The sequence below is a fragment of the Passer montanus genome, unplaced genomic scaffold (genome assembly GCF_014805655.1).
Source record: "Passer montanus isolate IOZ18808 unplaced genomic scaffold, ASM1480565v1 scaffold21, whole genome shotgun sequence".
Classification (NCBI taxonomy): domain Eukaryota; kingdom Metazoa; phylum Chordata; class Aves; order Passeriformes; family Passeridae; genus Passer; species Passer montanus.
In genome coordinates, this window is record NW_024366703.1 from 11,534,703 (window position 1) to 11,547,572 (window position 12,870).

The window sequence follows — 12,870 nt, forward strand, 5'->3', positions numbered from 1 at the left end:
TCTCCAGGATCTGCTGCACTGCAGTTGCCTCTGCACACATCCTAATTGTGAGCTATTGGACCAGGTGGGCATTTTGGCTGTGAGGACTCAATCAAATTTAGCAAAAGGAATGGGATACATCCCCTTTAAAGGGGGTCAGGGTCAGTGTCTTCAGTGTGGAGAGTGGAGTTCAGGATAAAGGGTACAGAAACTCAGTGTTTTTAAGAGCAGTTGTGAAGTGAGAGGGACACAGCAGGGTCTGCTGCCACCTCCAAACGCCTCTGCACAACACCCAGGGCACTGCACACCCCGGCTCCACCCTGGCTGGTCACTGCTGTCACTGCAGCTGTCACCTTGTGGCTTTGCTCTCACTCTCAGTGACAGCAGTGAGCAGCAAGGCTTGATGTCAAATGCAGAGCAAGCTCTGAGCTTACATGTAGGCTGTGGAGAGAAGGCTTGCATCTCCCATGGGACCTGGCCTTCACTTGGGATCCCCATCCGTGGAGAAGCTCTGAACTTCCCTTCCAGACCTTCTCCTTTTTTCTGGTTGTTTCTGACCTCACCCCCATGGAGGCAGGGTTGTGGGGAGGTGATGGCTCCCTGCTCGTGTCAGCTGTCCTAGGCAGGCACAGCCCAGCCTGGTGCCAAGCTGACCCAGGCCTTTGGCTCGAGGAAACGCCTGGTTCAGTTTCCTGGTTCAGCTGATGTCACCAGCCTGGCATCCAGCATACCACGTGTCCTTGTCCCATCCCTGCCCCTGCAATCTTGAGTCATGTTTTTTTCCAGAAAGCAATCTCTTCAGATCAAATTAATTCTGTGATTTCCAGGTGCTTCCTCCTCCGCACAACTGATGAACACTTCCTGCAGCTAACGGCCAAGGCCGCGCCAAGCCAGGACATTCAAATTAATCTTTTGTTCTTGGGGACTTTCTGTAGCTTGGTGACTCTGGGTGCTGCTCCTTTCTAACTCACTGATCTAGGTCCTAAAGCTGCCAGTAAAGAGGCATTTTAGGGGGAAGAGGAGGGCAGGGTGGGAAGTGGCTTGTCTGGGGGTCTGAGCCTGTGGGGAGGCTCCCCTGAAAGCTCCCTGCAGAGCTGTCTGGGTGTGGGGTGAGGCAGCCTGGGGTCCACCACAAACGCCCTCAAATGACCTGCAGCTGCATCCCACCCTCTGAGGGTGAGGACAGCGGCCACCAGGAGATCCTGAGGATGTGGTAACTGAAGGCTGTGTTTAAAGGCACCAGATTACCTCTTCTTCCCAATTTGAGGGCTTCTTGAGTAGGATGTTTGGTTTTGAGCAACACTGTGTCCTGTAGGTTCTCTGTGCATTAAGAGGAACTGAGATTTTGATGGGAACACCTTGTGTTGTACATCTATTTCCTCTCTCTCACTTATCAGGTGTGGGATCATGTTGCTTATGTTAAAGTCCAAAACAGAGATGAAGCTGTGAAGCATGAACAATAAATGCTACTCATCAGTAAATACCCCAGAAGCACATCCCATTAATAAGGGGTGATGAGTGAATAAAATGCCTTTTACTCCCTGATGGAGAAGTTTTTATTCACTTCATCTCAGCATAATTTAGTGTTGGGTATGAGCCAGAATGCTTTTATTTTTTGTGTGGATCTACATTTGCATTTCCTCATGGCTATTCTACAACCTGACTGCATTGCCAGTATACATACTGTTGGCATCACAGCATTTTCAGAGCCCATAAAAGACACGGAGCAGAAATCTAGAGAACATACCCCACACCTGTGTGCTACCTGCAGCGCAACCACCAGGATTTGTCTTACAGGTACAACCCCTCCTGACACATATCTCAAAGATCCATTGGTAAAATGTATTTCTTCTTTTTTAAGAAAAATGTTAAACAATTCCTTATCCAGCTTTTTATTTGAGCAAGAGGCCATGTTCTGGTGCTGAGCTGCATCTTTCTTACCTCACCCTCCTCATCAGGCAGGTCTGTCCTAGTAGGGTTTTTAAATGTGGCGGATTTTAAACTAACCAGTTTAAACAAACCTGAACGTGAAGTCTTCATGGTTACTGCAGTATTACCCCTAATGGAAAGGCTTGGTTGATGCTTTCAGTAAGGTCAAGTCCCTCTTCTTAATTCTGGTTTTACTTGTGCCTGCACTTGTGCCCTTGCCTGAGCCGGGAGGTCGACACCCCTGTTACACAAGCGAATGTCGTCGCTGTTTTCCTTCTTGATTGTTCTGCGTGTAATTTCGATTCCACGAGCAGCACTCAGCTTATGTCATTGCATCACTTTAATGGTGTTTTTCTTGGCTGCAAGTTTGATTTTCTTGGCCTTGCAGTCAGGGCATCTCTGCAGACACGGACACCCGATAGCTGCACTCGCCGCTTCCCCTTCCACGCATCTCGCGCTCTCCCTGCAAGCCCAAACTGCAGAGGACTGGCTTTGCAATCCCCCCTTGCCCGTTCACAATGCCAGCACACTCCTCTGCTCCTTTCTTTTTCATGTATCAGCACTTGAAAAAGTTCTAACTGTACTACATGAAAAGTTTTCATTATGACAGCAGTGCCTAGAAGATGCCTGCAAGGATCAGGAAGAATTTGTTCTGCACAGGCAAAACCCAACACTCCTGGTAGTCAAGTGCTTCTGCTCTAACCTTCATATGGGACAGCAAAGGGATAGGACAGGAAAATAGGATCATCAGGAAAGGATGATGCAATGTTACCCATCATGACATGCATATGCTTGGCATCACTCATTTTCAGACCTTTGTCAGCAGCTGTGCAAAGAATTTTCAGAGGAATTTGGGAGGATATCTAGGTACTTTTGAGTGTTCACATTTTGCTTGTCCTTTCCTGGATGCACATTGTCCCAACAGAATGAGTTTAGGATTATATTTTTTCCCTGGGCTGTTTAGCAAAGCCATTCCTTATTCCTGGTAGTTCTGCTTCAAAGGTATCTCCAGCAACACAGGTGTCCTAAAACAGTTGTGCAGAGCTCTTGTTGAATTCATGTAAACCCTCACATTTTTTATTCCCAGTACTGTTATAACACAATTTGCCCTTGTATGAGCTGACAATCAAATCATACATTTATGTTTTGCCAGTTGAGAGTTGTGTTTTCCTATATATTACCAATTATATTTCTTGCCTGTGCCGTTTGTAAAACAAAAACAAAGCAATCAGCTTTCCCCAAAACAACCTCTTTCTTCTCTAAACCCATCAAAAATTAGAATCTGCATTTTCCTTTCCTCTCCCCCTGCCCATGCATTTCTATTTCTGTGCTCTCTGCCCAGGGATGGTCCTGCACTGCTGGGTCCTGCTCCTTGGAGGAAACACAATGTCAGGAGTCGGGAAGTTGAGTGAGGTCTGGACAGGGCTGGGGTCCCTGGATCCCACACAGGCACCCTCAGAAGCATGGAGAGGAAGGAGGGAAAGGGAAAACTGATGGGGCTGTGAGCTGACACACAGACCAGAACAGGCTTCCCAAAAGGAATCTCCAAAGTAAATACAGTTGTGCAAGCCATTCCTGTGCCACATTTCCAAAGAGAGAATTTTCTGTTTCACATGTAGCCACTCAGAAGTGCATGTTTGGATGCCCCAGGGCTGAACAAAGAGAAGTTAAGATCATGCTGTCAGCTGCACTCCGGATCTGGGCATGCAGCCCCCTGAGCTCATTCTGCGGAGGAGAAGGAAAGCCATGACACTCCAAAAGCAACTAGGGTTTGCTCTTGTGCCAGTATAGCCTTTCTAAAAAAACATTTTTTCTCTCTCCACATCCCTCAGTCTTAAACCAGCTAGTCAGTTTCCTTCCTCTCCCCTCTATGTTGATCATAGACCTTTTCTGGGGACAAGCAGCATCCCTGAGGAGAAGGACTTGGGGGTTCTGGTGGATGAGAAGCTCAGCATGAGCTGGCAGTGTGTGCTGGCAGCCCAGAAACCAATCATGTCCTGGGCTGCATCTAAAGGAGAGTGGCCAGCAGCCCCCTCTGCTCCACTCTGGTGAGACCCCAGCTGGAATGCTGCATGCACTTCTGGGGACCAGCAGAAGAAGGATAAGGACCTGTTGGAGAAAGTTCAGAGGAGAACAACAAAGATACTCAGAGGGCTGGAGCACCCTGCTATGAAAACAGGTGGAGAAAGTAGGGATTGCTCAGCCTGGATAAGGGAAGACTCCAGGGAGAACTTGGAGCACTTTCCAGTACCTAAAGGGGCTACAAGAGAGAGAAAGGCTTCTTATAAATGTTTGTAGGGATAAGACAAGGGGGAATGGCTTCACACTGAAAGAGGGCAGGTTTTGTTAGATATTAGGAAGGGATTCTTTACTGTGAGGTTGGGGAGGCACTGGCACAAATTGAGCAGAGAAGTTGTGGATGCCCTATCCATGGAAGTGTTCAAGCCCAGGCTGGATGTGGCTTGGAACAGCCTGGTCTAGTGGAAGGTGTCCCCACAGCAGTGGGCTTGGGAATAGATGGCTTTTAAAGTCCTTTCCAATCAAATGATCCTGTGATTCTGTGATATGAGGGGTCAGAGTCCCAGCTGACCTCTCTGGCAGTGGTGTCTGGGGAAGGCTCCTCACCAGCCCCAAGGCATCCATGCAGAGGATGGTGGCCAGACAGGAGCTACTGCTCCATGCCTCCTCAGCACAGTGGTGACAAGGCATCAGTGCAGGAGCCCGTGAGCCTGCTCTGAATCATCCTCTGGAAGGGCTTCACTTCCTTGCTCTCCGATCCAAGGCTGCTGTCTTGGCAGAGGCCTCTCCCCAGTAGTCAGTGGCAAACTCACTGCTTTGGTTGGTTGGTGTTTTTCCAGTGTTTGCTCTGATACACAATTAATGAAACGTAAGTACCTCCATTTATTGCTCCCTAGAGAATCCCTTGGATTGCAAGTCCTGGCCTTTGGGGACATTTCTATTGTTTCAGCTGCCACCAAAGCCAAGGGAAGCTAAATCACACTCTCTTCAGTGTGATGGGAGTGAGCTCACTTGCCACTGTGCCCTGGCATTGCTTGTGGTTGCCTGAACATTGTCTTTAATGAGAGACACGCCACAGTGGCTCTGGCATTACAAGGTGACCACTACCTGCGAGGTCTGGGCTCTGTCACCAGCCCAAGCAAGGTCAAATCACTTTGAAATAGTTGACTGATCTTTCAGCATCAACAAGCAGCCTTGGAAAACTGCAAGGAAATTCTGAGTGAGGGAAATAGTTTGACATAATTGAGGTAAACAAAAAAAAGCAATCTGCAAGCCTTGTGCTACAGGCCTACTGCCAAATCTCTTTTCCAAGGGCTTCACCTGCCTGAGGAGCAAAGGTGACTCCACCCACCCTTTGTTTGGTGGTTTAGAGGTGTGCCTGTATTTTTGAAGTGTCTGTATGGTAGTCTGCTGCAGGAGATCTTGATGCACTTGGTTTTGGGGTTGGATAGCCCAAGAAAGACCACGAGGGCTCCCAAGCACAGTGTCCAAGGTCAGAGGTACCCAGATTGATGGCTGCCCTCTTCAGCAGGTTGGTTTATGCAGCAGAGGCTTTCCTCTGCCAGTCCTTGCTGATGGAAAACACCTGCTTGGCACTAGCTGGATCTTTCTAGATCCCAGAAATGCCTGATTAAAGCCAAGCAAAACAAGGGGCTGTGGATGCTGGGGAAGGTTTTACCTGGAGCTGTGGATGGGTTTCACTGCCAGCTGTCCTGCCTCGCTCAAGGCACTCTGGCTGCACAGCACAGGGGATGTGGGAACTGTGCAACCACCCCAGACCTCTGTGCAGCTCACAGAGCAGCATTGCCAGGGAAAACAAATATCCTTGTTTGCCTCAAAAGGCTGAGCCATCACCTGCAGTGCACCAGGAGCTGCCTGGACAGCTTTAGGAGCAGGTGGGCAGGCAAAGACCTCACTGTGGGACAGTGCTGTCCCTGTGCCAGCCACCCCCAGGGGTTTGAGCCAGCCCTGGGTCAAAGCAGACATGGCAAGGGGAAGGGACCAGGGAAAGGGCATCACAGGTCTGGCTGTCAGCAGCCTCTGTCACCCCACATGTTGAGCCCATGAGAAGCTGACAGCAGCTCGTTCTGATTTCTCATTTTACCTCATGGGTGAAGATCTCTTCTCCAGAGGGGTGAAGCCCTTAAATATTTTCAAGAGTCCATCTAATCACTTGCTCTGATAATCTAATTACTAAGGTGAAGCCAGGGCAATTGATTACTACAAGCCACTTCACAGCATGAACACATCAGAGCTCTGAGCCCAAATTTGATTTTTTCAACCTCTTTGAAGGTTGGACTTGAAAAGTTTTCAGAGAATTTGCAGGACCACAACACAGGTCTAGGCTGGCCAGCACAAGGTCTATTTTTTCAGACATATTCTGCTTTTACCCACAGTGTTGATATGAGTAATTCTCACCTTCTTCCTCTCCCCTGTGCTAGGTACTGACTAGAGTTAAAATAATTTAAGATCTATCATTTTCAGAGTATTTTTAACCACTTCCTTTCACAGTGCAGCCTCACAACCCCTTCTGTCTGGCTGCAGATCACAGCTTGAATAGACTGCCTTGCATTTGCACCCTGCTTCAATCCATCTCCAAAGGCAGCAGCAGTTCCCAAAGAACTGCAGGCTGGATGGCCCAGGGCAGTGTTTAAGGACACACCAAGCACCCCAGAGAGAGCAGCTGTGCTCACCCACCTTGTGTCAAACACCAGGGCACTTCAGTCAGAGCTCACAGACTTCCTGCTTTCATTTGCTGCTTTTCCTTATGCCACACACGTGAGGTTATTTTAAAATAGAAACTTCTTAAGAAGCTCTTAGACATTCATAGGGCTCAGCCTGTTAGTGAGCAAGATGCTTCACTTGAGGCGTTTGAGCAGCCCTGCTGGGATCAGTGGGCAGCTGCCCATGGTCAAGAGCCCAGAGAAAGCCAAGGGCCAGAGGATTTCCTGACTAGAGAGCATCCACTGGAGCAGAGCAGCAACAAACACACAAATATCTAACAGCATATTTATACACAGTTAGATGAGAACAACTTGTTCGGCAGCACTCTGCTACTGCAACAGTTACATTTATGCATGCAAAAATCTCACAGAATCTGGCACAGACCCACTGTGGTTTGATGTAAAATTGCCTAAAAACAACCGCAGCAACAAAACCTCCAGCAGAGCTTGCTATTAAAAATCCCCTTAAAATAAAGCAGAGAGAGAGAAAAAAAAATAGCAGTGATGATTTCCTCATTCACAATCAGCCAGAGGAGAGAGCTGCTAGCATTTGGTGAGATATTTATCACACAGTAGCTGCAGTATCAGCCTGGCTTACTTCAGCACTTAACAAGTGCCATGAGAGCCCTTCCTCTGCACACAGAGCTCAGCTGGGCCAGGCTCACACACCCAAAAACAGGGGTGGGAAGTGTTTTGCCAAATGGCCACTTGCAAATAGCACCAAAGCCAAAATTAGTGCCTGAGGAAGTTTAGCTTCAGGCTGTCGTTTCCAAGCAGCAGTGTTAAATACCCAGGAAGCACAAATAAACCTGATTTTTGGTCACATCTGTCACCAACAACTGTACCAGTTATCAGTGGAAAAAGCTGGAAGAAAACCAGTGAGCTGCAAAACAATTTCAGCATAGGGTCATGCAGGTAACTGTAACCAGAAAAATCACTGGGAGCCCTTGGTCTGGTCCTGGAAAGCTTGAGGCTCTTTACCATTAAATTTCAGCAAAATATAGGAGAGCCCCCTCTCTCATTTAAGGTACTCTGGGAGATACTAGAATAAACTCCATAAATTGTCACCTTCACAGTATTCTTTTTCCCTTTTTTGTGGCTCCCTGCAAGGGCAGGACAACCCATATCAATCCCATTCCCAGGTTTTTAATAGAAGCACTGCCAGCACCCAGACACGATCACTTATTGCTTTTATTAAAAAACACTTTAATGGCTAAAAAACAAACTCTGTTAGATCTCTACAAGAGAATAAATAAATCAGAGGAGCAAATGTGGAGCTGCAGCCAAGGAACCATTCCTTGCTGCTGGGATTGTGGGATTCCCAAAATTCAGGTTATGGAAGGGAAAAGCACTGAGGACACTGACAGGGACTGACTGCAGTCCGTGACTGCAGCACAGCTGTCGCCCGTCCAGCGCCATTCCCAAGGGATGAATGCCGCGGCAGAGGTGTTTTCCCTGGCTCTGCTGTTCCTCCCACCGGAGAAGAGGCACTGCCACCTCCCGTCTGCCGGCTGCAACAGGCAGGCAGCGAGCACGGAGCGGCAGAGCCCGCAGCACTGCTCGCATCCCTGACCCTGACACCCACTCCAGGGGAACGAGAAGGGTTTGGGGTGCCGGCAAGCCCAGCTGCTTCCAGCCCAATGTTTGTTTGCAGGCACCACTCCCAGGGTGAGCACCCAGCACAGACCCTGCTGCCACTCCACCCTGAGAGCTGCCAGCAGCAGCAAATGGTGTGTGAGAAATAGTAAAGGTAAGATTCTTATAAAGTTAGGGAGAGCAGGTCTTAAGAATCGAAAGAACTGAGAACTCAGAACTAGAAGCAGCTGCAAAGTCTGAAAGTAGAAAAAGTTACAATAGTATAGTAAGTAAGGACATGAAACAATAGCTTGAGTTTTAGGCTTAGCTAAGATAGACCTTCAGACTGCAGAAAAATATGCTTAGTAAGATAGTAGAATGTTTTAAGCTTAATAATGAAGTATTTTTAATATAAAGAAGACAAGCAAGCATCGTGTCAGCAGGTGTACGTGTACTTTTAGTAATTGGCTAGAACAACTGTCTGTAAGCTTTGGCAACATGTTACTGGTTAGAAAGTTTTTTAAATTCTCTGCAATAAATCTTCAGCTGTTGCTGGTTGTACGTGAGCTTTTGCCATCTTTCTATTGTCTCAACTATGTAATGAGGCTGATGCTCCAATAAAAGCTCAAGGAATATGTCCAGCAGTCCCATTCTGTTAGTAAAAACACCTCCAAACACCACAGTGGGACAAATCACACCCAAACCAGGCTTTCATACATTTGTATGTTTATTATTTCAAAGTACAGTATATACATAAGGTATAGCAATACCTTCGAAAACTTTATACAGAAACAGGTATCTACAAAATTAAATCAACAAGACATTCTGTGTACGGGACTTACACACATAGATTGGAAGAATCAACAGTTCCAGTTAGAACACGAAAATGGGAAGGAAACACCCATCCATCTTGGAAAAGCTCTAAATACCACCCAGCTCCCTCTGCAACCAGGCACCTGTCCCTGGACAGGTGAGACAGGGAACACCTGATTCCCTGTGCCACCCATGCTGGTGTTCACTGTCACAGTGACTGGCACAGGAAGGCTGAAGGCCCCTTGGGACAGGCCCTGCCCTCTGAACCCCTCCCTAGACTCAGGTCTCTGCATCATGTGGACACTCAGGTTTACACTCAATGCACTGGAAGCCAGACATACTGTTTTTAAATTTTTCTTTTTTTAGTTATGAACCAAAACGTTGCAATTAAAAATATTTTAAGAGAGATACTACAGGTGTTGCCAGCAACAAGTGAAGATAATGAGAAAATCTTCAAGGAAGAAATCAATCTCCAGTTTTCTGGACACTACAATTAAAAATATTGCACAAGTCTATATGGCAACAAGCCAGTGATTTCTGTAGCATAAAATTGTATTCTTCAGGTCAGAGGGTCTGGCTTCTGACAATGACAGTGCTGGATTTTACAGAAGGTGGAAAAGCATAGGCAGCTTTCTTGTAGGGCCTCTAGCAACATCTGTTTGTGCGATGTTTGAATGAAAAGAGCACCCTGAGTATTTAAGAAACAGATGTTTAAGCTTGTAAGACACAACCAGCCACAAGCTTGGAATTTTCAAAAGCAGCCTGTGGCAATTCCACATCTGATGGGCACTGAATTTCAGTGACAGGCTGGAGCTACATGCTCCAGGCTGCCTTCATGATTAGTTTAGGAATTCACCAGCTTGTCTCTAAAATTCAGTTTATGTGAGGACAGTTTTCAGTTTCAGGTCCATAATACCATTCCCAAAACAAGGATAAGTGGGATGAGATCATTACACAAGGCTCACACCCACCCTGCACCAGCTGGTGCTTACCTGTGTGAGCCACCCCACAGAAACACCTTTCCACAGAAAGTGCTCCCAGTGCTGCACCAAGAGCATCACACTCCTGACAAGCCACCCCATGGGAACGGGGCCAGCAACATTTTATGGCTGATACATCACTGCCTCTCAAAAAGGAGGCACATCCTTATGCCAAGTTGCTGGCTGACCCCATCAGGTACTCATCACACCCCAGGCTGGCTGGAGAGTCACTTGGCAATGTGCAAGCCAGAATGACTTTCCCACCTCTAAGAGATACATTTAAAATAACACCTGTGGATGAAGCTTTGGTCCATGAAAACACCGTGCACAAAAAACAACGTGGTATTTTGGCTGCTTTGTGTGTCTCCATAACCAAGGGGAAAAAAAAAAAAAGTCTGAGAAGTTATTAGTGCTACAAAGAGCCAGCAGCATTTCAGCAGGGCAGGAGGACAGCTAACTAGGTTTGTCAACTTAAAAGGAGAACAACCATGCCAAAAAGAAATAAGAATTTCCACAAAGTCATTGCACTGATTCCATCTGCACCACACCCCTCATTCATTCACACTGTACACCTGGAGAACATACATTAAAAGATTACAATATTAACATGGTATCTAAAATACTGGAATCATTCAGCTGAATGCCTGAAAACATCCAGAGATCTGGTACATTAAAGCATGAAAACACAAACATACAAGAGCTAAGCTATGTTTTAGCATGCAAATTGTTCTAAAGTACATTCTCCCAACAGAAGGTCCAAGCTCAGTCATGAACAACTGTCTGTTTGCTTCCTGGAAGCTGTGACAAATCTGTTTCAGCAAAGCCAGGTATTTGCCTCTTCACATCACTTAAACAACAGTAAAGCAGAACTAGTCCCATGACTGGACTGGCCCAAATTTCCTAACATTTCAGATAACCATTGCTCTCAGGAATTAGAAAAATAGATGTATAAAACCCCACCCAGATTAAAGGCTTGCAGTTTCTATATAATACTTGCTCAGGTTTTTAACTATTTGCTCCCATTCTCCCTTTTCCAAAGGAATACTTAATCCTTTGATACTGAAGGGACCTGCTATCCCAGACTCTTGAAGCTCTCTGGACCACAAACCAGGTCTTGATCCCAACAAGGACTTTCACAGATGACTATCTTTAAAGTAACAAGGAAGTCCCACTTTCTTGAACCAAACTATTCAAATCAAACTGGGCTCTTTTGCTCAATTTGTTTTGTTACAAAGCTCAGGCAACTCAGTGGGATGTGAAAATGGAGTTCACATCCCTAAGTCATCCAGATGTCTGATCAATTAGTCTCCTCTGTGCTGCCAAGTTCAGGTCCCTCATTTGGTGTATGATGCAAACAGTACCTGCAGTAAGACAGATTCTCCCCACACCCCCCTTTTTGATTAAAGTAGCTAAAGCATTGCTATTGTAAATGTACACTGACTCTTTTCATGGCAATAGGAAGTTCAAGTATTTAATAAAAACCTGAAGTATGTATTTACAGGGTGATCTGATCAACTGATTTTGGTCAAAAGGTGATAGATACAGAAACTATGCATTTACTGCTGGAATAAAGATATTTCAGATCCTGTATATTACTTATTCTGGAATTAAAATGTGAACATGATGTTGTGACTAACCCAAATCCTGTCACCTTAATACTCTTCCTCCATCACCCTCAGCCACTGAAGGACTAAGTAACAGTTTTCAGGTATTTTCACCAACTAATTCTTCACAACAGTAAGATCAAGCAGTTGTAGGGATTTCTGTGCCACTTTTACAGTCCAACAATATATTAAAATCCCATTTAGATCTATTTCTTACCATTACTGTCACTAGTTAGTCTAGCCACATCTAATGAGAAAATTTATTGGCTTCCATTTGTCTTTGAAAACAGATGCAATCACCATGTCTACATGTAATTACAGATTTACAATGGGCAGCTTAAACTCCTTAAATGCTCTTAGTTATGCAGAAGCCCAGAGAACTCTATTAACCAACTATCTGATATCAGACTTCTTTTGATCCATATGTCTAAGGATCAAGGGTTTACAAAATTTGCTGAACTGACATTGGTTTCGACTACATTAATTCAAAAACTGAATCAGAATACTTTCTAATTCCTTAGTTTTACTGTTGTTTCACTCCTCTGGAATAAAGAAATTGACCAGCTGAATGTTAATCTAAAGCAGAAAATATGCAATATCATGGTCACCACTTAAAACCCAAAATTTTGTAACAAAGCATTATTCCATGCATATGTCAAAAATGCTTAATCAACCCAAAGATCAGAAATAATATGCAAGAAAGGAAATAAATGTCTTAAAGCCCTTAAAGCTCAGTAACACTGGATATGTTCAATAGCAACTAAGACATAATTGGCTTTATTTATTTTTTCAAGCTCCATCATTAAGAGACTGATTAATTACACAGTGCAGAAATTAAAATCTCATGGCAACTCACTCCAAACAGTCTGCACTGCAAAGCATCTGTATTTCAAATAGAAGTTTCAGATAAATGTAGTGTGCAGTGAATTCCAGCAGTGCCTCAGGCTGGTCCTGGGTAGACAGAACCACACAGATGCCAAACCCTGTTGATCTCTCACACAAGTGAGCCTGTGTGGCCAAAGGCTTCTTCTGCAAAAACCCAGATGCTTGTGCTGGCAGGCAGAATGTAAAACACAGTGGTCTGTAGCACCTGCCTCTTCTGCATCTTCAGGTTGGTTAGTCCCCAGAAGTTTTAGTTATGTCTGCTTTATTCTCTGTTCCAGTTCATGCTTGTGTTTAATAAGCCGTTCTATTTCTGTTCCTAGAGTCTGCAGGTTTTCCTTGGAAGCAGGGGAAAAATGATAAGGT

At 45.5% G+C, this 12,870-nt stretch overlaps 1 protein-coding gene across 6 annotated transcripts in view; it reads right to left on the reverse strand.

Moving 5' to 3' along the window:
* Positions 1-8,934: 8,934 nt before the first annotated feature.
* The window catches only part of CCDC186 (coiled-coil domain containing 186), a 35,153-nt gene continuing 31,217 nt past the window's right edge, over positions 8,935-12,870 (reverse strand). For all 6 annotated transcript variants that reach the window (XM_039708884.1, XM_039708885.1, XM_039708883.1 and 3 more), the window contains exon 16: positions 8,935-12,842. In XM_039708884.1, coding sequence (XP_039564818.1) covers positions 12,759-12,842 — 84 coding nt within the window. In that variant the 3' untranslated portion in view covers positions 8,935-12,758. The remainder of the gene's footprint in view (positions 12,843-12,870) is intronic.